This window comes from Pristiophorus japonicus, chromosome 12, assembly GCF_044704955.1.
Source record: "Pristiophorus japonicus isolate sPriJap1 chromosome 12, sPriJap1.hap1, whole genome shotgun sequence".
Lineage (NCBI taxonomy): Eukaryota > Metazoa > Chordata > Chondrichthyes > Pristiophoridae > Pristiophorus > Pristiophorus japonicus.
The window spans coordinates 51,432,469-51,458,782 of NC_091988.1; the positions used below are offsets into that span (position 1 = coordinate 51,432,469).

At 43.9% G+C, this 26,314-nt stretch overlaps 1 protein-coding gene across 2 annotated transcripts; it reads right to left on the reverse strand.

The window, feature by feature from the left end:
- Positions 1 to 15,954: 15,954 nt before the first annotated feature.
- surf6 (surfeit 6) lies at positions 15,955 to 26,132 on the reverse strand. Of its 2 annotated transcripts, none has more exons than XM_070895447.1 (5): positions 25,989 to 26,132; positions 25,541 to 25,687; positions 23,411 to 23,578; positions 23,017 to 23,102; positions 15,955 to 17,239 (listed from the first exon to the last, which is right to left on the reverse strand). In XM_070895447.1, the coding sequence occupies exons 2-5, from the start codon at positions 25,638 to 25,640 to the stop codon at positions 16,556 to 16,558; spliced, it is 1,038 nt and encodes a 345-aa protein (XP_070751548.1). In that variant the 5' UTR covers positions 25,641 to 25,687; positions 25,989 to 26,132; the 3' UTR covers positions 15,955 to 16,555. The 2 variants fall into 2 exon arrangements, with proteins under 2 accessions (XP_070751548.1, XP_070751547.1); XM_070895446.1 differs by having other exon boundaries at positions 25,903 to 26,132.
- Positions 26,133 to 26,314: the final 182 nt, after the last annotated feature.

Below are 26,314 nucleotides of genomic sequence, written 5' to 3' on the forward strand. Positions count from 1 at the left end.
TTTTTGTGCTCAAATCTCTGGAGTGGGCCTTGAACCCACAACTTTCTGACTTAGAAATGAGAGTGCCACCCACTGAGCTATGGCTCACACTTTTGAAGAATTAGGCTTTTTAGAAACCAACTGCTTACATCACAACTTACATTGGCAAAGAGGATAATTGTTACTTAAAAGACTTGGCAAATAATACCTACTTTGTATCTCAGGCCATGTGTGCTTCTTTTCTATTATCAGAAGGGAAAAAGAACAGAAATTTTTAAAGGAAAATATGAGTACATTGGCTGTTGAGAGGCAAAACAATTTTGATAAAGTGTTATGTGCAACAGACTTTCACAAAGGGATACCAGATGAATGTAAAATAAGAGAATCGTCACGTACTTAATTAGCTGAAGACACGGGGAATTAATGATTCAGATGTGAACCTGTATGATCAGTCTCTACTTGAATCAGTCTCTATGAACAACAACTGAAGTCACTGCCAAAAGTTTAATTCATTATATTCTCTGGCAAACAGCAATAAGAATATAATAGCTATGAACATGGTCACTCTGAGTATAGCAAACACAAGGGGATCAGCAAAGCAATTTGTTTTAATCAACATTTAAGCTCTGATGTTAACGGAAGGGGGCTCCGTCAGTGAATGGAGAAAACGTTTGTTATGATGATGCGTTTAGGGTACTGAGTTTGTACTCGCTCGTTTCCATGGTAATAACTTACTTTGTACTCACGAAAGATTCAACATTTGAAATTTGTAGGATAGAATTATGAATGCAAAGAAACTCATAAATTGAAAATTATTCTTCAATGATTAGACATACCTTTAGTAACATTTTTAACGGCTGAAGGTTTGGTGAAAGGCTTCCATATCCAACCTTCCCACGTTAATTAAAAAAAACAAAAATGTATATTAGTCATAAGTTTAAATATATCTGAATTAGTTATATTTTCAAAATAGGTTGTACATTACCCTAGGGTCCTCTGCTTCTGCTATTATGTAATCAGCTGATATCAATGTTGAAACAGAAATCAGCAAAAGATAGATTAACATTGGCCTCATTTTGAAAAATAGGAGAGCTGTCCCACAGGAGAGTGGCTTTATTTCAATCTCTGTTAATGTCGGTACATATTTACTATCAAAACAAACTCAACAGATTAAAAGACAAACAACATGTTTTTCACGTTAACCCTTCTATTGCCGATCTCTTTTCAGTATCTTTTTTTGGATCAATGTTCATTTTTGGGCTTGACAAGGTGGATGCAGAGAGGATGTTTCCACTGATAATGGGGAGACTAGAACTAGGGGGCATAATCTTAGAATAAGGGGCCGCCCATTTAAAACTGAGATGAGGAGACATTTCTTCTCGCAGAGGGTTGTGGATCTGTGGAATTTGCTGCCTCAGAGAGCTGTGAAAGCTGGGTCATTGAATAAATTTAAGACAGAAATAGACAGATTCTTAACCGATAAGGGATTAAAGGGTTATGGGGTGCGGGCAGGGAAGTGGACCTGAATCCATGATCGGATCAGCCATGATCGTATTAAATGGCGGAGCAGGCTCGAAGGGCCATATGGCTTACTCCTGCTCCTATATCTTATGTTCTTAGACTGCCTGAGTGTCTCCCCGTTCTTGGCCAACAATGGGGTGAGGCCTTGGGTGCTTGGGCCATAGGTGGACTTGACTGCGGTGAAGAATCCTCGCACGTTATGGCTGTCGGCCAGCTGCTGAATCTCCTGTGCTTTCTCCACCCACCATCTATTCTTTAGGTCGCAGGTTTTTTATTGGACCTCAGTCGTCAGCCGTCAATGCAAGCCACCATCCTGACCAACGGATCCACCACAGACCCAATCCACATCCAGACAAGGGTCAAGCAGGGCTGCGTCATCGCGCCAACCCTCTTCTCGATCTTCCTCGATGCAATGCTCCACCTCACGCTCAACAAGCTTCCCGTTGGAGTGGAACTAATCTATACAACCAGTGGGAACCTATTCAACCTTTGTCACCTCCAGGCTAGATCCAAGACCGTCCCATCCTCTGTCATCGAACTACAGTAGGCGGACGACCCTTGCGTCTGCACACATTCAGAGGCTGAACTCCAAGCCATCATCAACATCTTCACTGAGGCATACGAAAGCATGTGCCTTACACTAAACATCCGTAAACAAAGGTGCTCCACCAACCTGACAACGTCACACAGTACTGTCCCCGGTCATCAAAATCCAAGGCGCGGCCTTGGACAATGTGGACCACTTTCCATACATCGGGAGCCTACTATCAGCAAGGGCAGACATCGATGATGAGGTCCAACACTGCCTCCAGTGCGCCAGCGCAGCCTTCAGTCACCTGAGGAAGAGAGTGTCAAAGATCAGACCCTCAAATCTGGCACCAAGCTTATGGTCTACAGGGCAGTAGTGATACCCGCCCTCCTGTATGACTCAGAGACGTGGACCATATACAGTAGACACCTCAAATCGCTGAAGAAGTACCATCAATGCTGTCTCCGCAAGATCCTGCAAATCCCCTGCGAGGATAGACACACCAACGTTAATGTTCTTGATCAGGCCAACATCCCCAACATCGAAGCACTGACCACACTCGACCAGCTCCGTTGGGCGGGCCACATTGTTTGCATGCCCGACACAAGACTCCCAAAGCAAGCGCTCCACTCGGAACTCCTACATGAGGTATGGAAAGTGGTCTACTCGGAACACCTACATGGCAGGTGATCCCCAGGTAGATAGAGGAAACGTTTCAAAGCCTCCTTGATAAAATGCCTTCCAACACCTGGAAATTCCTGGCCAAAGACCGCCCTAAGTGGAGGAAGAGCATCTGGGAGGGCGCTGAGCACATTGAGTCTCATCGTCGAGAGCATGCAGAAAACAAACGCAAGCAGCAGAAGGAGCGTGTGGCAAACCAGACACCCCATTCACCCTTTCCTTCAACCACTGTCTGTCCCACCTGTGACAGAGACTATAATTCCCATATTGGACTGTACAGTCACCTGAGAACTCACTTATAGAGTTAAAGCAAGTCTTCCTCGATTTCGAGGACTGCCTATGATGATGATGAAACTGACTGAAAAAAGTATTTACAAAGTAACACAAAGACTCTTGTGGAAAATGTGTGTGCATGTTAATATATCCCAAAGTAATTATGCTAAAGTGTGAAACTCCACTCATCAAAAGGAACCGTGTGGTTTGGCAATATGTAGTGGATTGAATAGTCAGTGTAACCATTAATGTACAATACTTTAAGTAACTTCAAACAAATTTCCACGTAGTTGACAACCACTTTCATTTACATAGGAGCCCTCGAGTACAGGAAAACATCTGAATATTTTACAAACACAGGTAAAGTATATGGTTGATACGAGTTGAGTTGAGGGGAGATGAGAAGAGATAATTGACACAAATGAAATTCACTGCCAAGTACTTTGAGCTATATGCTGCTGTGTTGTGGAGAGATTTGTCATAGAGCATTGCAGCAGGGAAGGGGCATTTACTTCTCCTTCATGTAGGTGTTCATAAGCTGGGTGTCATATTTGACCCTGAAATGAGCTTCTGGCCACATATCCACGGCATAACTAAAACCACCTATTTCCACCTCTGTAACATTGTTCGCCTTCACCCCTGCCTCAGCTCATCTGCTGCTGAAACCCTCATCCATGCCTTTGTTATCTCTAGACTTGACTACGTCAACTCACTCCTACTGGTCTCCCACATTCTACACTACGTAAACTTGAGGTCATCCAAAACCCGGCAGCCCATGTCCTAACTCGCACCATCACCCCTGTGCTCGCTGATCTAAATTGGCTCCTGGTTAAGCAGCGCCTCGATTTCAAAATTCTCATCCTTGTTTACAAATCCCTTTCTCTGTAATCTCTGTAATCTCTGTCGGCCTCACAACCCCAGGGGATGTCTGCGCTCCTCAAATTCTGCACTCTTGCGCATCCCTGACTATAACTGTTCAACCATCGGTGGCCGTGCCTTCAGCTGCCTAGGCCCTAACCTCTGAAACTCCCTCCCTAAACCGATCCGCCTTTCTACCTCTCTTTTGAAGGCCGATAAATCCCCAGGGCCTAAGGAAATAGCCCTAGAAATAGTGGATGCATTGGTGATCATTTTCCAACAGTCAATCGGCTCTGGATCAGTTCCTATGGACTGGAGGGTAGCTAATGTAACACCACTTTTTAAAAAAGGAGCGAGAGAGAAAACGGGGAATTATAGACTGGTTAGCCTGACATCAGTAGCAGGGAAAATGTTGGAATCAATTATTAAAGATGAAATAGCAGTGCATTTGGAAAGCAGTGACAGGATCGTTCCAAGTCAGCATGGATTTATGAAAGGGAAATCATGCTTGACAACTCTTCTAGAATTTTTTGAGAATGTAACTGGTAGAGTGGACAAGGGAGAACCAGTGGATGTGGTGTATTTGGACTTTCAAAAGGCTTTTGACAAGGTCCCACACAAGAGATTAGTGTGCAAAATTAAAGCACATGCTATTGGGGGTAATGTGTTGACATGGATAGAGAACTGGTTGGCAGACAGGAAGCAGAGAGTCGGGATAAACAGGTCATTTTCAGAATGGCAGGTAGTGACTAGTGGGGTGCCGCAGGGCTCAGTGCTGGGACCCCAGCTATTTACAATATACATCAATGATTTAGATGAAGGAATTGAGAGTAATATCTCCACGTTTGCAAATGACACTAAGCTCGGTGGCGGTGTGAGCTGTGAGGAGGATGCTAAGAGGCTGCAAGGTGACTTGGACAGGTTAGGTGAGTGGGCAAATGCATGGCAGATGCAGTATAATGTGGATAAATGTGAGGTTATCTACCTTGGTGGCAAAAACATGAAGGCAGAATATTATCTGAATGGCGGCAGATTAGGAAAAGGGGAGGTGCGCCGAGACCTGGGTGTCATGGTACATCAGTTATTGAAAGTTGACATGCAGGTACAGCAGGCAGTAAAGAAGGCAAATGGCATGTTGGCCTTCATAGCTAGAAGATTTGAGTAGAGGAGCAGGGAGGTCTTGCTGCAGCTGTACAGGCCTTGGTGAGGCCTCACCTGGAATATTGTGTTCAGTTTTGGTTTCCTAATCTGTGGAAGGACATTCTTGCTATTGAGGGAGTGCAGCGAAGGTTCATCAGACTGATGCCCGGGATGGCAGGACTGACATATGAGGAGAGACTGGATTCACTGGAGTTTAGAAGAATGAGAGGGGATCTCATAGAAACATACAAAATTTTGATTAGATGCAGGTTAGATGCAGGAAGAATGTTCCCGATGTTGGGGGATCACAGTTGAAGGATAAGGGGTAAGCCATTTCGCACCGAGATGAGGAGTAACTTCTTCACTCAGAGAGTGGTTAACCTGTGAAATTCTCTTTCTCAGAGAGTTGTTGTTGCCAGTTCATTAGATATATTCAAGAGGGAGTTGGATATGGCCCCTATGGCTAAAGTGATCAAGGGGTATGGAGAGACAGCAGGAAATGGGTACTGAGGTGAATGATCAGCCATGATCTTATTGAATGGTGGTGCAGGCTCGAAGGGCTGAATGGCCTACTCCTGCACCTATTTTCTATGTTTCCATGTTTCCACTTTTAAGACGCTCCTTAAAACCTGCCTCTTTAACCAAGCTTTTGGTCATCTGCCATAATTTCTTCTTATGGTTCGGTGTCAAATTTATCTGTTTTGTCTTATATAACACTCCTGTGAAGCGCCTTGGGTCATTTTAGTATGTTAAAGTCACTATATAAATAAAAGTTCTTGTTGTTGGTGTTGTAAGGTTGCCAGCCCTCCAGGATTGCGGTGGTGTCTCCAGAAATTGGAAACGAATCTCCTGGACAGTGCTGTGAACAACCCAGGAGAAAAAAAATAGGGGCATTAAAAAAATGTTTTGTTCATATTCTTTGAATATGTTTGTTGATTAATTATAGAAATATTGAAAATGAGAAAATGGCTTTTTGACTATAAAGAAAGACTTGCATTTATATAGCGCCTTTCACGACCACTGACATCGCAAATCGCTTTACAACCCATGAAGTACTTTTTGAAGTTTTGTCACTGTTGTAATGTAGGAAATATGGCAGCCAATTTGCGCACTGCAAGCTCCCACAAACAGAAATATGATATTGACCAAATAATCTGTTTGTGTTATGTTGATTTAGGGATAAATATTGGCCAGGACACTGGGGATAAATCCCCTGCTCTTTATCAAAATAGTGCCATGGGATTTTTTACGTCCACCTGAGAGAGCAGACAGGACCTCGGTTTAACATCTCATCCAAAAGACAGCACTTCCCTCAGATGTTTGTGCTCAAGTTATTGGAGTGGGATTTGAACCCACAACCTTCTGACTCAGAGTCAGAGGCAAGAGTGGTACCCACTGTGCCACAGCTGACATAACTATGCAGGGCATTTGGAGGTTGGAAATCCTCCAGAAATATGTCCAACCAGAGTTAGGAACCCTGCATCTAACTGACAGCCCACAGTGGCATCACAGCATGTAATCTACAATTCTTCTTTATACACATCTGCAAAGCTTTTCACCTTATGAAGGAAAGGTACATGTGTCTGTAAAGTGAAATGCGAAAACTCCACATACCTATCTGACTTTTACTTGTCAGCCACTGCGTTTATTTTTTTCCTTGGATTATCTACTTTTCTTGTTTGGGACCAGGCAGCTGTTTTTTTTTGAGTGGGATGATTGAAAGTTTTGAAGATGTAAAGCAAGCGCTGAGGGATGAATTTTCCTCTGCTAGCCTGCCTGAAATAGGGTGGGATAGTGGTGGGAAAGGTAGGAAAATTTGGAGGCAAAGCCTACTACCGCGTTCCCACCCGGGTCTGAAATTTCCTTCCCCACCCCCCGCTGCGACCTCTTTCCTGTCTGTCAAATGTAAATTGTGGCAGGGGAGGCAGGGCTCGCGCCAGCAAGCCACTGAATTTTCCTGTTTATCGCTGCTTTCTCTGCTGAGCCCAAGGTCCGCCAGGAGAAGGATGGTGGTAATCTCTGCGGTAGCAGCAGTAAATCACTGGATGGAGAGAGAAGGCCAAATATTGGGCTCCCCTCCCTCCAATATCATCATCATTATCATAGGCAGTCCCTCGAATCGAGGATGACTTGCTTCCACGTCAAAAAGTTCACAGGTGTTTCAATGATGGACCTACAATTCCAGGTCCGAACTAAATCTTGAAGGTTGGAAGATGACTGTGCTTGGATTTTTTTAATGTGTGATGACCGTTGCACATCAGCCACCACATGGGTTGACAGAGCTCGGTCTTGGTCCAATAGCAAGGATTAACCAAGACGACTGGAGACCTGCTCTGCTGCACGGACCTAGTGCGCACACATATCGCAGTGTGGGCTGGCCCTTGCTGCCCCTGGGCCCTCGCCTCTGCTGGGCCCCAAACTCGCGCCTCTCCTGGGCCCCGATCACGTCCCTCGACAGTCTCTCGCCGCTCTTTCGCCCCGATCTCGCCGCTCCTGATGTACCTGCCCACGCTCCAATCACCGACCTGGACCTTGATGACGTCGCTCTTCACCGCCGTTGATATCCTGCTCCAGCATGTGCTGCTCCCTGGAGTGGTATGCCGTCACGCTACTCCTTCCGCTCCCCGGCCTGCTCCGATGGTGCTCACAGGCCGAGGGCCGGGGGCTCCAATATAGGCACCAACTATTAAACGTTATTTAAGCCTTGATCTCAGCTCTCCTTTAGATTTCCTCCTCTAAATCTCCTCTTGCTCTTCTGGCATTGTAGTGGTGGTCTCGCCTTAGCACTGCTAGAATTTTCCATCCTAGCAGCAGCTGGCTCCCTCTTAGTGATGGAGATCCCACCAGGATTATACTCTGCATACTATGAGCTTCGACCCAAGAAAATGGGCCAGATTATGGCAGGTGGTAGTCCTGTCCATTGACATTCCATTGACAAGGGGGAAAATCCAGGCCCAACAGAATTTTAAAAAAAATCCATATATGATTTTTTTTTAATCAGAAAAACAAATTTCAGAACTCAAGCAATGATCCTTCAAATTTTGGACTTGGCAAATGCTTACAACCATATTAAATGCTCCAGCTATTTTTCTGCCTGCTCCCACATAAATTAACACCGTCTCAGATTTGCCTTTTCTCTGATAAACTGGTTCATGTCTTTCAACAGAACCAAAGGCTCAGACAGGCTGGCCAATGTTATATACAAAGCAATAGGTGCAGAATATCATTTAACCAACTTGCACTTTATTTTACAAGAGAAGCACCCTGATTTTTGAATGATAAGGGAGTCAAGGGTTATGGGGAGTGGGCAGTGAAGTGGAGTTGAGGCCAGGATTAGATTAGCCATGATCTTATTGAATGGCAGAGCAGGCTCGAGGGGCCAAATGGTCTGCTCCTGCTCCTATTTCTTACGTTCTTATGTTATGTTCTTACTGAAGATGTATTCAGTAGCTATGTGATTCCGTCACCCAGTGGATGAAAGGAGTTACTACATCTGGGCACTTGTCACAACAACCCTGTTGTTTTCCACTGTACATTAGTTTTAACAAATTTGTAAATGTGTTTACAATCAGTCCTGAAATTACACATGGGACTTATGTAGACAAATGCTTGATATTTTTGTCTGAAATTCCTGAAACTGTCCTGGATGCATTGACAGAACCACACCCCATTTTGTCTTAACCCAGTCTACCTTATGACAGCTACAATTATAACTCTGTTACGACTGAAAGTCTCGCTAAATTGCCTACAAAGTGCACCTTCATTTCTTTTCAATTCTGTAGTCGTCTATATAACGTACTCCCTTTTTCATAATTCAATCAAGACTCCCATCTATAAATCCTTTTAATAGTTTTTCACCTCGGCTGCAGCTCTGACAATCATAATCTACAGTCCCCTTTTTTTATTCCCTCCTTCATTAGCCTTCTGCTTAGCCTCTCTTCTATCGACCCTAATCTCTTCCTATGCCCAAACATCTTCTTTTGTAACTGTTATCCCACTTCTGACGTGTGTATTTTCAACTGATTTATATCCTCGGTTTGCTTCTCTCCTGTTTTACTGGTTTAATTCCCCCCGTCTCCCTCCTCTGTAGTCATTGGTAATACCATTTTAAATGGCACTCGTCCCATTTGTAGAACAGCCCCTGCCCCACAAATCAGCCCAATGCTCTGGAAATCTAATAGTCTTCAACACCATTTGTCAAACTGTGCATTACTGTGCATAATCTGCTTCTCCCCAACTGTTTTAGCACATGGCACTGGGGAGTAAGCCAGAGATTACTACTGTAGAAATACTGTTTTTTTTTAAACCTTACAGGGACTCCTCAACTTCACTTTTCAAGACCTCTATACTGTTTGTTAAATGTTATTGGTTCCAATGTGAACCAAACCGTCAGGATTTCCCAATAGCCTGGCACCTGAGGGGCAAGAGACCATTTGGGTGTGAACACGATGGTGCATATTGTCATGTTGTTGCTCATGATTTCCCTACTCAGTGCCATAAGAACATAAGAACATAAGAAATAGGACCAGGAGTAAGCCATTTGGCCCCTCAAGCCTGCACCGCCATTTAATACAATCATGGTTGATCCGATCATGGATTCAGGTCCACTTCCCTGCCCGCTCCCCATAACCCCTTATTCCCTTATCGGTTAAGAAACTGTCTATTTCTGTCTTAAATTTGTTCAATGAACCAGCTTCCACAGCTCCCTGAGGCAGCGAATTCCACAAATTTACAACCCTCAGAAAATAAATTCCTCCTCATCTCAATTTCAAATGGCCGGCCCGTTATTCTAAGATTATGCCCCGTAGTTCTAGTCTCCCCTATCAGTGGAAACATCCTCTCTGCATCCACCTTGTCAAGCCCCCTCATAATCTTATGCGTTTTGATAAGATCACCACTCATTCTTCTGAATTCCAATGAGTAGAGGCCCAATCTTCTCAAACTTTCCTCATAAGTCAACCCCCTCATCTCCGGAATCAACCTAGTGAACCTTCTCTGAACTGCCTCCAAAGCAAGTATATCCTTTCTTAAATCTGGAAACCAAAACTGCATGCAGTACTCCAAGTGTGGCCTCACCAGTACCCTGTATAACTGTAGCAAGACTTCCCTGCTTTTATACTCCATCCCCTTTGCAATATAGGCCAAGATTCCATTGGCCTTCCTGATCACTTACTGTACCTGCATACTAACCTTTTGTGTTTCATGCACCAGGACCCCCAGGTCCCACTGTACTGCAGCACTTTGCAATTTTTCTCCATTTAAATAATAACTTGCTCTTCGATTTTTTTCTGCCAAAGTGCATAACCTCACATTTTCCAACAGTATACTCCATCTGTCAAATTTTTGCCCACTCACTTAGCCTGTCTATTTTGCAGGTTTTTTATGTCCTCCTCACACGTTGCTTTTCTTCCCATTTTTGCATCGTTAGCAAACTTGGCTATGTTACACTCGGTCCCTTCATCCAAGTCGTTAATATAGATTGTAAATACTTGGGGTCCCAGCACTGATCCCTGCGGCACCCCACTAGATACTGATTGCAAACCCGAGAATGAACCATTTATCCCGACTCTCTGTTTTCTATTAGTTAGCCAATGCTCTATCCATGCTGATATGTCACCCCCAACTCCATGAACTTTTATCTTGTGCAGTAACCTTTTATGTGGCACCTTGTCAAATGCCTTCTAGAAGTCCAAATACACCACATCCACTAGTTCCCCTTTATCCACCCTGTTCGTTACATCCTCAAAGAATTCCAGTAAATTTGTCAAACATGACTTCCCCTTCATAAATCCATGCTGACTCTGCCTGACTGAATTATGCTTTTCCAAATGTCCTGCTACTGTTTCTTTAATAATGGACTCCAACATTTTCACAACCACAGATGTTAGGCTAACTGATCTATAGTTTCCTGCTTTTTGTCTGCCTCCTTTTTAAATAGGGGTGTGACATTTGCAATTATCCAATCTGCTGGGACCTCCCCAGAACCCAGGGAATTTTGGTAAATTACAATGCAACCACAATTCCTGCCGCTAAGTCCTTGTCTGCATCATAGGTATTCAGGACTTCTACCCAGCAGTCTACTTCCAACCTATAGGGGTTTGCCTCTATCCAAATTCATCCCCCCCCGCACCCCAAACCACACACACAGACACACCACCACCAATTATTCCTCCCACAAAATAGTCACCTATCTCTTTATTCCTCTCCAGTATGTGGCCACCTCCTGCAATGTGGTCTCTAGGAACCCTGCCTTCCATGTAGCAAGGAATGTTTCACAAGTTCAGTAATTTCAGCTCAAGTAAGTCCATCTACACTTTGTACACCCGTGATTGACCTGGATAATCATGGTTTCCCAAAACTCCAATATCAGGCAGGTTCCGCACAAAAAGGATCTCCACTATCCTGCGTACTATATGGACTCAAACTCAAAAAATTGAGCAGGTTCAATCCAGGTACACTTCAATTCCATACTTTACTCACTTCGCTCGCATCTCGTAAGTCCACTATCTCTCACTTGTACAATCTACTCAAGCTTACAAAACGGTCAATTCAAATACAAGTCACGCCTTCACAACAGTCAATCAATCCAAATCACATCCAGCCACCAATACTTTCAACAACAACAACAACTTTTATTTATACAGCGCCTTTAATGTAGTAAAACATCTCAACATGTTTCACAGCAGTGTTATAAGACAAAACAAATAAATTTGACACCGAGCTACATAAGAAATTACAGCAGATGACCAAAAGCTTAATCAAAGAGGTAGGTTTTAAGGAGCGTCTTAAAGGAGGAAAGTGAGGCAGAGAGGTTTAGGGAGTGAGTTCCAGAGCTTAGGGCCCAAACAGCTGAAGGCACGGCCACCAATGGTTAAGCAGTTATAATCAGGGATGTTCAAGAGGCCAGAATTTGAGGAAAGCAGAAATCTCATGGGGTTGTGAGGCTGAAAGAGATTACAGAGACAGGGAGGGGCGAGGCCATGGAGGGATTTGTAAACAAGGATGAGAATTTTGAAATTGAGGCGTTTTTTAACCGGGAGCCAATGTAGGTTGACGAGCACAGGGGTGATGGGAGTTCGGGACTTGGTGTGTGATATGTCCTTATTATGCAGAATATATGCACACGAGACCCATACTTGAGAGAAAGTCACTCTGTGACCAGTTACCTTTATTACCAAGACCTCAAGTGATGAAGGTGGGTGGAGCTTCCCCTTTTATACCTGAAAGTCCAGGTTAGGAGTGTCTCCCACAGGTTCACCCCCTTGTGGTCAATGTCCGCAACAGCTCTACAACTATTTTGTTGTAATACTTTAATCAAGTGCCCCCTCAACAGCTCTACAACTCTTTTGATTGGAGAACATAAATAAACAATTAAATCAAGTGCCCCCTGATCTTGTGGACACTCCAAACACTTTTCAAGTGCCCTTTTTTTGTGTTTTTTGGGGGTTTTTTTTGGTGATTTTTGTGGGGGGGTTTTGTGTTTTTTTTGGGCAGTAAAATCATAAATTTTACAAGTACCCCCATAAAAGGGGAGGGGGACACTAAAACCCGGCAATAGTCCTTACTACTAGAGGGATCAAGGGGTATGGCGAGAAAGCAGGAATGAGATACTGAAGTTGCATGTTCAGCCATGAACTCATTGAATGGCGATGCAGGCTCGAAGGGCTGAATGGCCTACTCCTGCACCTATTTTCTATGTTTCTACGTTTCTAAAACATATAAAATCAAATTAAAATTTGGTTGTCGGGGTAATGATACACTCCAGTCCCTCCGGTGCCCACCTCTCACGGAAGGCCGTGAGCGTACCGGTGGACACCGCGTGCTCCATCTCCAAGGACACCCTGGCTTGGATGTAAGCATGGGCTGATGGCGCCCTTGGCCATGCCGCAACAGCGCTACAACTATTTTGTTGTAATACTTTAATCAAGTGCCCCCTCAACAGCTCTACAAACCTGTGAGCATCCTCACAGGTGCATACATTACAGTTGTGACACCCGCTAAAGTTGAATAGCCCCATGACCACACCGTCAAGCCACGTGAAGAATGGTTACTTGGATGAGGCCCCAGTGCGCGGACACAACCCCCTCCAAACTCCCCCCATCCCCCCAGCCCCGCTACCGCCAGCATCAATAAAGGGGGAGGGGAGAAAATTTCCAGCAAATAATTCATGTTCAGCAATGAATAGCTCAGTGGGCTGACTCCATTTTTTTTGAGTGGTGTTACATATGTTACAAAATCCTTTTCCTACCACTCACAAAATCAGCCTCTCGGCATGTTACACAGGTACTGGTCAGTTCCTCCGGTCAAACAGTCACAAAATATCTGCAATCAAATTGGGTTTATTTTTAAAATAATGTTTCGATTGGGAGCGTCTGTTTCTGCAGACCCAGAAATACACCAGACAGCATCGCTCAGCAAACACCCTGAGTTCAGTGTGTCTCTGAATTGACGGCAGCTAGCGAGACATGGCGTGAGATCGGTAGTGAGGCATCATTCCTCGCCAACGTGCATTCAATTTTTTATAAATTCACGCAATAAAATGAACCACTTCTCTTCCTCTTCCCATCCCACTCACTCATGTAACTGTTAATAAAATATTTCATTGGCGGTGATTGCTGCGATTGGTTTTAATTAGATCAGCCCAGGCCTGGCTGTAAGTACTCCAAAAATTACTTTATTGTATATGAAATGTGATAATAAATGCAGATTTTCTTTCTGAAGGCTAGCAAGCTGTCATGCGTCCCAAGCTCAAAATGTTTGTATCAGCCTCTGCAAATGTTGTTTCCTCTCCTTGCAAACTGCTCCAGTAACTGATGTTGCTTGATGGAAGTTCAACTCATGATGTTGATTGAACAAATGCTGAAGTCGGTCAAATTCAAAAATCTCTGGTTCGATGTAATGGGGAGCAAAAGTTGTTGGGAAGGTGGGGGGTATCTCCCCAGATTGTGATATCACCTGATAGTGAGATTAAAAAGGAGTGGCAGCCTATTTTCTTCTCTGGAAGTACTGCTTCTCCTTGGAGCTGATTCACAGCAGCCCTCCAGCACCTCACCCAAGTGGCTAAACCTTTGAGCCTAGCAAATTTTGGGCTATTTGGCTATGAATCAAATTTACAGCACAGAAGGAGGACATCTCAGCCCACCATGTCCATGCTGGCCGACCAAGAACTATCCAGCCTAATCCCACTTTCCAGCTCTTGGCTCTATGGGTGTATTGCAGCTGAGCCTGATTAGGTGATCCAACATTATATCAATACATTTTAGAAGTGTTTGGTCTCTTGGTGCTGAAGCACGGCTTGTGCTGGTGACGCAGGATTCTGTGTGGCAGAGGCAAATTGATCTTGGAATTATGGAACAACGAATGGGGGGGTTCCTCCTCCAAGTCAGGAAATGGGAGACTCCTCCTCCAGGTCAGGCAATGGCAGGTTCCCTCTCTAGGCCAGGGAATGGGGTGGGGGGGACGCAATCCTCCTCTGGGCCTTTACTTGTTCTCTGACCCCTGGGACCACCTGCTGACCCTCACTGTCTGGGCTCAATCCCCATTCCCTCAGGTGACGGAGGCTTCAGAATGAGTGCGCAGCTCTCCTGCGGGTCAGGGTCACTTTCCATTATCTGAGGATGTACAACTGTTCTCCTTCATCTGGGCGGCAGGAAGCTGGATCCTTTTCTAAACGAGGAGGACATGTTCAATCTGATCAAAACCTGCCGCCCCTCGGGATGGAGAAGACCAAGAACGAGACCAGTGCCGACATGAAGGAGAGAACTAATGATCAAGATTGTTTCGGCACTCATAGCAGAGTGGGCTTTATACTGGCCTTTGACCTATGGTGCCTTACTCTGCTGTACCTGCCCTGCGAGTGTTTGATGGGACAGTATAGAGGGTGCTTTACTAGTATCGAAATTGATAGCAGGCCAGCGACACTTGCTCAATGGAATCTCTTGTACCTTCATGATCTGAATGGAGTGAGCACAAGCACGATGGCGACCCCCCATGTCATGGTAGCACTGGGTGACAGCATCAGCAGTGGTCAGGGTTCCACTACTGCGTTTATATATATATATAAACAATCTTCTCTGGCTCTTTGGAGAAGGTGGAACAGCTGGAGTGATCAGCCAGCCTGTTATGATGGCAAAAAGTAGTAATCTCCACTCTGAATTAAGTTTGTATTCCAGCTGCCAATACTTAATCGCGCATAACGCTGGCCCAAGTCAGGTAGGTACTTTAAAAATAGGCGGTTGTGATCGGAGTGATAACGGGCGGTCGCGGGCCTTAAAAAATACTTTTTGGTGGAAATTAGCGCAATGGGGGAATTTTGGACCATTTTTGGGCAGCAAATGTGGGTGGACTATTTGCAGCAATGCCGGCAGTAATGGTAGACTGAAATTACCACCTTCGATAATCGGGAGGTGAAACGGGCAGTACAGGGCGCTAATTTACATTTTTGACCAAAACGGGCAGTAACTTAGCACTAAATTGCCGATAATAGAGGTAATTCTAGCCCTACATAATGTCCATTTTAGGATAGGTAAGACCAGCACTTGAATGACAGCTGCAGACAAGAGAAACCAAACTAATAAAAGAGTCGAGGTGTTAGAAGTGGGGATATCAGTATGGGATGACAGCTGACAATAATCCAGTTGTCCTCTTTTCATCAGGTGAGAACATGAGGGTGCGATTGTATGTGATTTAATGTTCAAAAAATGCCATTTTCCTGCAACACTGACTTGGATTTATATAGCGCCTTTCACGACCACCAGATGTCTCAAAGTGCTTTACAGCCAATGAAATACTTTTGAAGTGTAGTCACCGTTGTAATGTAGGAAACATGGCAGCCAATTTGTACACAAGCAAGCTCCCACAAACAGCAATGTGATAATGACCAGATAATACTTTTTTGTCCCTGGAGTGGGACTTGAACTCAACCTTCTGATACAGAGGCGAGAGTGCTACCCACACTAAGCCACAGCTGACACTTATTACCAATATTACAAATGTTTTATTCTATTTTGCGGTTAGCAATGCTTTATTGTTATCGGCCATTTTCGGATTCATGTTTTTTTTTAAAGTTCCGGTTTGTCTGTCATTAGCTGCAGCTTCCAAATGAACAATTTGGAACAAAATGAGCTCCTCATTCAAGACAGAGTGGATTATTTTTAATCTGCTCCACTCCCGAAAGTGTTGACTCTTTGTTGGAGTACAATTCTATGGACCACCAAAGTACCATTATTTATGTGCGAGCTTTAACATCAAGTATGTCAGGGAACTTGACCAGGGCAGACCTCGAATTTGCTGGATCAATAGTCTTCCCCTACTCAAAACATCACTATGACAAAAACAAAGGAGCTACCATTTTTTAAAACATTGAAAATATTTGTCAATAGAAAAGGTGTTCAGAAATGATCAAACAGCACTAGGTCCTTTGTTCAATACATAGTAGTACAATTAAAAAAAACACTAATATGAGCAACACACCATTCACTGTGCATCAAGGTTTTACACAAAAGAGTAGACACCCTGGGATTGGGCAGATTGTCGTGCCTATTTTTGGGGCACATGAAAATTCAATCCTCCCCCTTAAAGTTTTGCTTTTTTCAAATCTTCGGGTAGAATACGCCCCTTCTTTCTTGCCTTATCCTTCTTTCGTTCCATGTTGGCGTGTTTCTTTTTCTTTATATTTGTTTGTCTCTTATTTTGACGATGTTGCATCTTTTCGGCAACATGCTCCGTTCGCTTTTCCCAGCTCTTCTGCCGCTGGGATTTGAGCTTTTCCTTTCTCTTTAATGAAGCTTTCAGCAATTCTTCGTTGTCTTTGATTTTCAGGCCTTCAGCTTTGTATAGAACATTGGTCCACTTCATCTTTGCTTCGACTTCCTTGGCTTTATTTTCATCTTTACTCTTCAATTCTTCGATCTTATTCTTTTGAGCTTCCAGCCGAGACAGGAGTTGTTTGTAGTTTTTGCCAGTCAAAGGTGTCATGCCACCTTTAATGGTCTGCCGTTTCTCTTTTCTCTTCAGTTTTTTGTCTTTAACTACTTCAGATGGCATGTCCACTTTATTGAAAAGTATTTGCTCTTCAATTTTCTCACACTTCTCTTTTTTCTCTTCGTCTTCAGTCTTTGCTGCAATGCTCTCAACAGTCTTCTCCTGGTCTTTCTTCATTCGCAACTCTTTCCGTTTTCGTTTTTTCCGTTCCCTCTCCTGCTTTCTGCGCAGACGTTTCTTCTCTAATTCTTCAGGCAACAAGCCTTTTTGGTTTCCCTGTTGAAAAGTGCAAGAAATAGCACAATTAACAATTGAGTAATGAAAAGACAGTAAATGGAAATCTTTGCAGAGTAGTGACTAGCTGGCAAATTATATAAACCACTTACTTGACCCAAACCTCAAATACATTTGACTTCTGATCTATAAATTACACAGGGCGTGTGTCGTTCAACGTTGAAACAAAGATTTTCAATGAGCAAATCACAGGTTTCAATCCCCTCACCACAAAATCATTCTGACACAAGTACTCCCCTTCAGCAAGACAGTAACCTTAAGCTAAATGGGTCCCAGCAAGGGGCATGTGTGAAAGAGTGTCCTCCACCCATTGGATCAGTCCAAGTCAGCATGGATTTATGAAAGGGAAATCATGCTTGTCAAATCTTCTGGAATTTTTTGATGATGTAACTAGTGGAGTGGACGAGGGAGAACCAGAGGATGTGGTGTATTTGGACTTTCAAAAGGCTTTTCACAAGGTCCCACACAAGAGATTAGTGTGCAAAATCAAAGCGCATGGTACTGGGGGTAATGTACTGACATGGATAGAGGAAGCAGAGTCGGGATAAACGGGTCCTTTTCAGAATGGCAGACAGTGACTAGTGGAGTGCTGCAGGGTTCAGTGCTGGGACCCCAGCTCTTTACAATATACATTAATGATTTAGATGAAGGAATTGAGTGTAATATCTCCAAGTTTGCAGATGATACTAAACTGGGTGGCGGTATGAGCTGTGAGGGGGACGCTAAGAGGCTGCAGGGTGACTTGGACATAGAAACATAGAAAATAGGTGCAGGAGTAGGCCATTCGGCCCTTCAAGCCTGCACCACCATTCAATGAGTTCATGGCTGAACATGCAACTTCAGTACCCCATTCCTGCTTTCTCGCCATACCCCTTGATCCCCCTAGTAGTAAGAACTACATCTAACTCCTTTTTGAATATATTTAGTGAATTGGCCTCAACAACTTTCTGTGGTAGAGAATTCCACATGTTCACCACTCTCTGGGTGAAGAAGTTTCTCCTCATCTCGGTCCTAAATGGCTTACCCCTTATCCTTAGACTGTGACCCCTGGTACTGGACTTCAACAATGGGAACATTCTTCCTGCATCTAACCTGTCTAAACCCGTCAGAATTTTAAATGTTTCTATGAGATCCCCTCTCATTCTTCTGAACTCCAGTGAATACAAGCCCAGTTGATCCAGTCTTTCTTGATATGTCAGTCCCGCCATCCCGGGAATCAGTCTGGTGAACCTTCGCTGCACTCCCTCAATAGCAAGAATGTCCTTCCTCAAGTTAGGAGACCAAAACTGTACACAATAGTCCAGGTGTGGCCTCACCAAGGCCCTGTACAACTGTAGTAACACCTCCCTGCCCCTGTACTCAAATCCCCTTGCTATGAAGGCCAACATGCCATTTACTTTCTCAACCGTCTGCTGTACCTGCATGCCAACCTTCAATGACTGATGTACCACGACACCCAGGTCTCGCTGCACCTTCCCTTTTCCTCATCTGTCATCATTCAGATAATAGTCTGTCTCTCTGTTTTTACCACCAAAGTGGATAACCTCACATTTATCCACATTATATTTCATCTGCCATGCATTTGCCCACTCACCTAACTTGTCCAAGTCACTCTGCAGCCTCATAGCATCCTCCTCGCAGCTCACACTGCCACCCAACTTAGTGTCATCCGCAAATTTGGAGATACTATATTTAATCCCCTCGTCTAAATCATTAATGTACAATGTAAACAGCTGGGGCCCCAGCTCAGAACCTTGCGGTACCACACTAGTCACTGCTGCCATTCTGAAAAGTACCCATTTACTCCTACTCTTTGCTTCCTGTCTGCCAACCAGTTCTCAATCCATGTCAGCACACTACCCCCAATCCCATGTGCTTTAACTTTGCACATTAATCTCTTGCGTGGGACCTTGTCGAAAGCCTTCTGAAAGTCCAAATACACCACATCAACTGGTTCTCCCTTGTCCACTCTACTGGAAACATCCTCAAAAAATTCCAGAAGATTTGTCAAGCATGATTTCCCTTTCACAAATCCATGCTGACTTGGACCCATCATGTCACCTCGTTCCAAATGTGCTGCTATGACATCCTTAATAATTGATTCCATCATTTTACCCACTACCGATGTCAGGCTGACTGGTCTATAATTCCATTTTCTCTCTCCCTCCTTTTTTTAAAAAAAAGTGGGGTTACATTGGCTACCCTCCACTCCATAGGAACTGATCCAGAGTCTATGGAATATTGGAAAATGACTGTCAATGCATCCGCTATTTCCAAGGCCACCTCAAGTACTCTGGGATGCAGTCCATCAGGCCCTGGGGATTTATCGGCCTTCAATCCCATCAACTTCCTCAACACAATTTCCCGACTAAGGATTTCCCTCAGTTCCTCCTTCTTACTCGACCCTCTGACCCCTTTTATATCCGGAAGGTTGTTTGTGTCCTCCTTAGTGAATACCGAACCAAAGTACTTGTTTAATTGGTCTGCAATTTCTTTGTTCCCCGTTATGACTGCCACTGATTCTGACTGCAGGGGACCTATGTTTGTCTTTACTAACCTTTTTCTTTTTACATATCTATAAAAGCCTTTGCAGTCCTTTTCAATGTTGCCTGCAAGCTTCCTCTCGTACTCTATTTTCCCTGCCCTAATCAAACCCTTTGTCCTCCTCTGCTGAGTTCTAAATTTCTCCCAGTCCCTGGGTTCGCTGCTATTTCTGGCCAATTTATATGCTACTTCCTTGGCTTTAATACTATCCCTGATTTCCCTTGATAGCCACAGTTGAGCCAACTTCCCTTTTTTATTTTTACACCAGACAGGGATGTACAATTGTTGTAGTTCATCCATGCGGTCTCTAAATGTCTGCCACTGCCCATCCACTGTCAACCCTTTAAGTATCATTCGCCAATCTATCCTAGCCAATTCACGCCTCATACCTTCAAAGTTACCCTTCTTTAAGTTCTGGACCATGGTCTCTGAATTAACTGTTTCATTCTCCATCCTAATGTAGAATTCCACCATATTATGGTCACTCTTCCCCAAGGGGCCTCGCACAACGAGATTGCTAATTAATCCTCTCTCATTACACAACACCCAGTCTAAGATGGCCTCCCCCCTAGTTGGTTCCTCAACATATTGGTCTAGAAAACCATCCCTTATGCACTCCAGGAAATCCTCTTCCACCATATTGCTTCCAGTTTTGTTAGCCCAATCTATGTGCATATTAAAATCACCCATAATAACTGCTGCACCTTTATTGCATGCACCCCTAATTTCCTGTTTGATGCCCTCTCCAACATCACTACTACTGTTTGGAGGTCTGTACACAACTCCCACTAACGTTTTTTGCCCTTTGGTGTTCTGCAGCTCTACCCATATAGGTTCCACATCATCCAAGCTAATGTCCTTCCTAACTATTGCATTAATCTCCTCTTTAACCAGCAATGCTACCCCACCTCCTTTTCCTTTTATTCTATCCTTCCTGAATGTTGAATAACCCTGGATGTTGAGTTCCCAGCCCTGATCATCCTGGAGCCACGTCTTTGTAATCCCAATCACATCATATCTGTTAACATCTATTTGCACAGTTAATTCATCCACCTTATTACGGATACTCCTTGCATTAAGCCTTCAGGCTTGTTTTTTTAACACCCTTTGTCCTTTTAGAATTATGATGTAGTGTGGCCCTTTTTGTTTCTTGCCTTTGTTTACTCGTTACAGGTTAGGTGAGTGGGCAAATGCATGGCAGATGCAGTATAACGTGGATAAATGTGATGTTATCCACTTTGGGGGCAAAAACACGAAGGCAGAATATTATCTGAATGGCGGCAGATTAGGAAAAGGGGAGGTGCAACGAGACCTGGGTGTCATGGTTCATCAGTCATTGAAAGTTGGCAAGCAGGTAGAGTAGGCGGTGAAGAAGGCAAATGGTATGTTGGCCTTCATAGCTAGGGGATTTGAGTATAGGAGCAGGGAGTTTTTACTGCAGTTGTACAGGGCCTTGGTGAGGCCTCACCTGGAATATTGTGTTCAGTTTTGGTCTCCTAATCTGAGGAAGGACATTCTTGCTATTGAGGGAGTGCTGCAAAGGTTCACCAGACTGATTCCCGGGATGGTTGGGCTAACATATGAGGGGAGATTGGATCAACTGGGCCTTTATACACTGGAGTTTAGAAGGATGAGAGGGGAACTCATAGAAATGTATAAGATTCTGACGGGACTGGACAGATTAGATGCGGGAAGAACGTTCCTGATGTTGGGGAAGTCCAGAACCAGGGGACACAGTCTTAGGATAAGGAGTAGGGCATTTAGGACTGAGATGAGGAGAAACTTCTTCACTCAGAGTTGTTAACCTGTGAAATTCCCTGCCGCAGAAAGTTGTTGATGCCAGTTCATTGGATATATTCAAGAGGGAATTAGATACGGCCCTTACGGCTAAGGGGATCAAGGGGTATGGAGAGAAATCAGGAAAGGGTACTGAGGGAATGATCAGCCATGATCTTATTGAATGGTGGTACAGGCTTGAAGGGCCGAATGGCCTACTCCTGCACCTATTTCCTATGTTTTACATGCCGGGCCCCAGACCAATGGGAAAGAGACCAGCCTTTCTCCTATGGTCAGCCTTTAAACAAAGGTTGGCCAAGTACACCTGCTTGATTGCTCATCTGTGAGCTTCCAAACTGCATGAATAACATCAGCGTGTTCACTAAATGGGTACAAAGTGAAATTATATATACATGTATGATTAAAAAGCATAGAAAAAAGGCTAAAACTACTCAAAGTATGTGTGTGCCAGAAGCTGTTTTTAAATTACATTTCCTTCCCTTCACCCCATATCCCTTGTGTTTATTACACGAGGTGGTACCCATCATAGCCTTCTAAACAATGGGAGGCACTTTCACAATGGAGTCTCCCACTAACAAGCAGAACATCCAATCGGCATTTAGGTACTCGGACCCTTCGCACCGAGATCCCTATAATCAAATATTTTGACATTGCGTTCCCTGTCTAAACCTCGCCACCTCTTTTTCCTCCTTCAAGACGCTACCCTCTTTGATCAAGCTTTTGGTCACCTGCGCTAATTTCTACCTGTGTCAAATTTTTTATTTCATAATACTCCTGTGAAGTGCCTTGGGACGTTTCACGTTAAAGGTGCTATATAAATACAAGTTGTTGTTGTTTCGCACTGTATAAATTTGGGGAAGGAGGAGCGAAGTCTATATTTTAAATTTTCTAGTTAATCCAGACTAATCTCATCTCTGACATCTTCGGTGACTGTGAGAGGCTTTTGTGAAAGCTTTATGTACTGTAAAACACCACTAACAAAATCCAATTTAATGACAAGCCAAAATAAGTATTTCACAATCCCGCTGCCTATTTTTAGGCCACCCAAACCTGCTCTATCAAGTAGAATCAAGTCTGGGAACTGCATCCCAGTCCAGACATCTTTGAATGTACATATACTTGGAAATTCAACAGCCCTGGGTATTAAATTCCCCAGTTACTCAGAGTAAGAGCAAACATTAAACTTTGAAAATGGGAAAATCTACCATATCTTATTCCAAATCTTATGTTAAGGATCTTTTATTCAGACCAATTATTATATCTAAATAGCAGTTTTCATTCCTCCTTTTCTTGTCTAAAGCAACAGTTTTCTTAAAGCAATGTAATTTCCCCAGAACTGACCAACTGTCCAGTTGTCCTCAAATGCAATTCCAAGGGTTCCCCAAATGTAAAATTTAAGGCATTTCAAAATATCATACCTGCCCACGGCTTTCTTGAATTTTCTCGTGTAATCTCTGGCGCAGAATAGTTACTGTTGAAAATGAGCCTGTGTCCACTTTGCTGACTATGAAAGCAAACCAGAAGTTATGATTTATTTCTTTGCTCTTAACTTATATTGTTATGTCAAAGAAGGAGCTTTAAACAATAGTTTCAAAAGAGTTTTACAAAACACAACAAGAGTGTTATAATTGAGAGTGTTCTTTGTAATATTTTCAATATGATGATGAAAGAATGAGTGGGCAAGGAGCAGAGAAGGAAATAAAAGGTGCAAGAGTGTTTGATCTAAATACCTTATTTTGTGAAACAAAATAAATTTCACTACCCAGTGGAGAAGAGGGAAATATTACTCATCGTAAAATATAGTTCTCACACCTCTGGAACTTTGCTGGATTTTGTTCTCTTTCATTCCAGCTTGAGCAGGTTTAGGCCGATCCCCATTCACTGCCTGAAAACCTTTCAGCTCCTTGGGAGGTTGCTTTTTTCTTTTCTTTCTCTTCTTTGTAGGTTGGGCTGTGTCTTCCGAACCCTCCTTTCTAGAAACTGAAACAAACAAAAAAAAATCAACATAGCCTTTTTTTGGGCCGACAACCAAAACAGGACTTGAGCTTCATTGAATCCACAACATTTAGTCATTAACAGCATCATCTGAGCATTACTGCAAGTTAGTCCTCCTCACCGTAACATTAACTTTCCCCACAATATTTATACATAAACAGCTCATCTATCAGTATCCGAAAAAAAGAAACTGATTGATGTTTGGAGACGAGACCCTGAATCTTGATCTCAACCCAAAATGTTAAGCTAGATTTTTGTGTCCAGCATTCAAGTTTTCATTTTAGAATTACAAAATTAGCATATTTTATCAATGTAATGCAATTGTGTGTGTATTTCAGCACTAAATAATCCATGAACTCCACTCCTCCTCCACCCAGTTTCCACTGGATAACCTCCAGCAATGCACCCACTGATTCTGTGTCCCTCAAACAGCTTCTGGGTTATCTCCCTCTCCACAACCATCTCCAAACCTGGAAAATGCTGCAAGCTGACTCTACAAGTCAACTCCATTCCATCACTATACCTCACACTTTAACTTTGGTCATACTCATATTGTATCCTTCCCCTCCTCTGTTTATAAGCAGGACATGTTTCCCCTAATCTCTGCCATGTCTATGTAACCTGAATTCCCTCCAAGTATATTCATATTTTACTGCCGTTCCTGACACAAGCCCATTACGTCCACGCCATCCTTCTCCAACAGGTCCTCCACTGTCTAGACCAATGCGGCTGCCCTCACTTAGTTCCATTCAAATTGTAGCTGGAGCAATGGCTTTTCTTCCCACCACTGCACAGTTACCTCTGAAGGTCCTGAAAGATCTATTCTTGGCCCCTCCTCTTCCTCAACTACATGTTGCCCCTCGACAGCATCCTCCAGACATTGGGTTAGTTTCTACATGCAAGCTGACAACATCCAGCTGTACCTTTCCACCATCTCTCGCCACTGCCTCTGGATTGTCAAACCTCTTGTCCAACATTCAGTCTTGGATGAGCCACAATTTATTCCACTTAAATATTGTGAAGACGAAAACCATCATCTTCAGACCCTTCCACACTCTGTACGTTTGCGAATGATTCCATCCCCTTCTCTGGCCACTGTCTCAGATCTGTTCACAATCTTAGCGTCCTATTCAACCGAGTTGAGATTCCAATCCCGTACCCTCTCCATCACACAGAAATGCCTACTTCCATCTTCCCCTTGTTTCAGCCCATCTGTTGCTGAAACTCTCATCCATGCAGTGGTCGCCTCCAGACTCCACTATTTCAAGGCATTTGTGGCCAGCCTCCAATCCTCCATGCTCTCTCTGTAAACTTCATCTCATACAAAATGTTGTTGTCCCTATCCCATTACTCCTGTCCTTACTGATCTACATTGGCCCCTGGTCCTCCAACAACTTTAATTTAAAATTCTCATCCTCGTGTTTAGGTATTTTCTGGCCTCTCCTTTTCCTATCTGTCAAAGGAGGAGTTATTAGGACAGGTGACAAAAAGCTTGGTCAAGGAGATAGGTTTTAAGCAGCAGTTTAAATGGAGGAGAAACAAAGATGCTTTGGGTGGAAATTCCAAGACTTAGGACTGAGGCAGCTGAAGGCACGGCTGTCAATGGTGAAGCAAAAGAAGTGGGGAATGCACAAAAATCCAGAGATCTCGGAGGGTTCTGACGAAAGGTCTTTGACCTGAAATGTTAACTCTGTTTCTCGCTCCACAAATGCTGCCTGACATGCTGAGTGTGTCCAGCATTTTTTGTTTATAATTCTCCGGAGGGTTGTAAGGCTGGAGGAGGTTACAGAGATAGGGAGGGCGAATTTGATTTAACTTGGGTTTCTGCAATATTAGTTTCTTTTTAAATGCCTAATTTCCAAACAGTCCTTCTAAACATGTTTTGCCTTGCACCCTTTGTTTCTCAGTTAAACCTCTCAATCGAACATTTTTGCAACACATTCTTACCAAACTTTGGTTTGCGTGGCTCCTGGTTCTGGGATGCACATACTTTGCTTCCCAAACTCTGTAAATACTTGTCCTTTGCAGCAAGGCTTGGATCAGCCATTCTGATTCAACCAAAATGAATCTGATCCAGGGTGTCGGGGTGTCGGTCTGTGTGCAAAATGGGGGGGGGGGGGGGGGGGAAGGAGAATAAGAAATAAAATGAGGCGGGGATTAGTATCCACGACGCTCGACAGAATTGCTCCAAAATGAAAGACTTGAATTTATACAGCGGCTTTCACCCGACCACCGGACGTCTCCAAGCGCTTGACAGCCAATGAATACTTTAGGAGTGTAGTCACTGTTCTGCGGTTGGAATAACTCACGGTTTTTTCGAGTGCAGCCGATTAAAAGAGCACCCCGTTGTGTTGAAGGTGTATGAGATGGGGTGGGGGTGCTTTGATGGCTGTACCTGCGAGGATTGGAGAAGCGGCCTAGGGCCCGGTTATCAGCGATCTATCCCGGGTCCAAGCACTCCCAGCCCACGCTGCAGCTCCCGCTGAGGTCATCACTGTGCCGTCATCCTCCCGCCCCCTGCTTTCCTCTGTCGCGCGATGATTGCGTTGGAACCCACCACAGCATTCTGCGAGCAGCACACGTGAGGCGTGGCCCAGGAAACTCTTTTTGGAGTTCATCTGCAAAACAAAAAAAACATTAAACGGTGCCACCCGACCTGGGTGACACTCCAGACATTTACAAGGCCCTTTTTTTTTTCCCCCTTTTTTTTTGTTTTTTTTG

What these genes read in the sequence shown, in the direction of transcription:
- surf6 (XM_070895447.1), bottom strand. Translation starts at nt 25,640, where the DNA reads ATGGCTGATCCAAGCCTTGCTGCAAAGGACAAGTATTTACAGAGTTTG. An exon ending in GCCACGCAAACCAAAGTTTG is followed by an intron (nt 23,579 to 25,540) that starts GTAAGAATGTGT and finishes TGTTTGTTTCAG; the next exon opens with TTTCTAGAAAGGAGGGTTCG. An exon ending in AATCCAGCAAAGTTCCAGAG is followed by an intron (nt 23,103 to 23,410) that starts GTGTGAGAACTA and finishes TTGCTTTCATAG; the next exon opens with TCAGCAAAGTGGACACAGGC.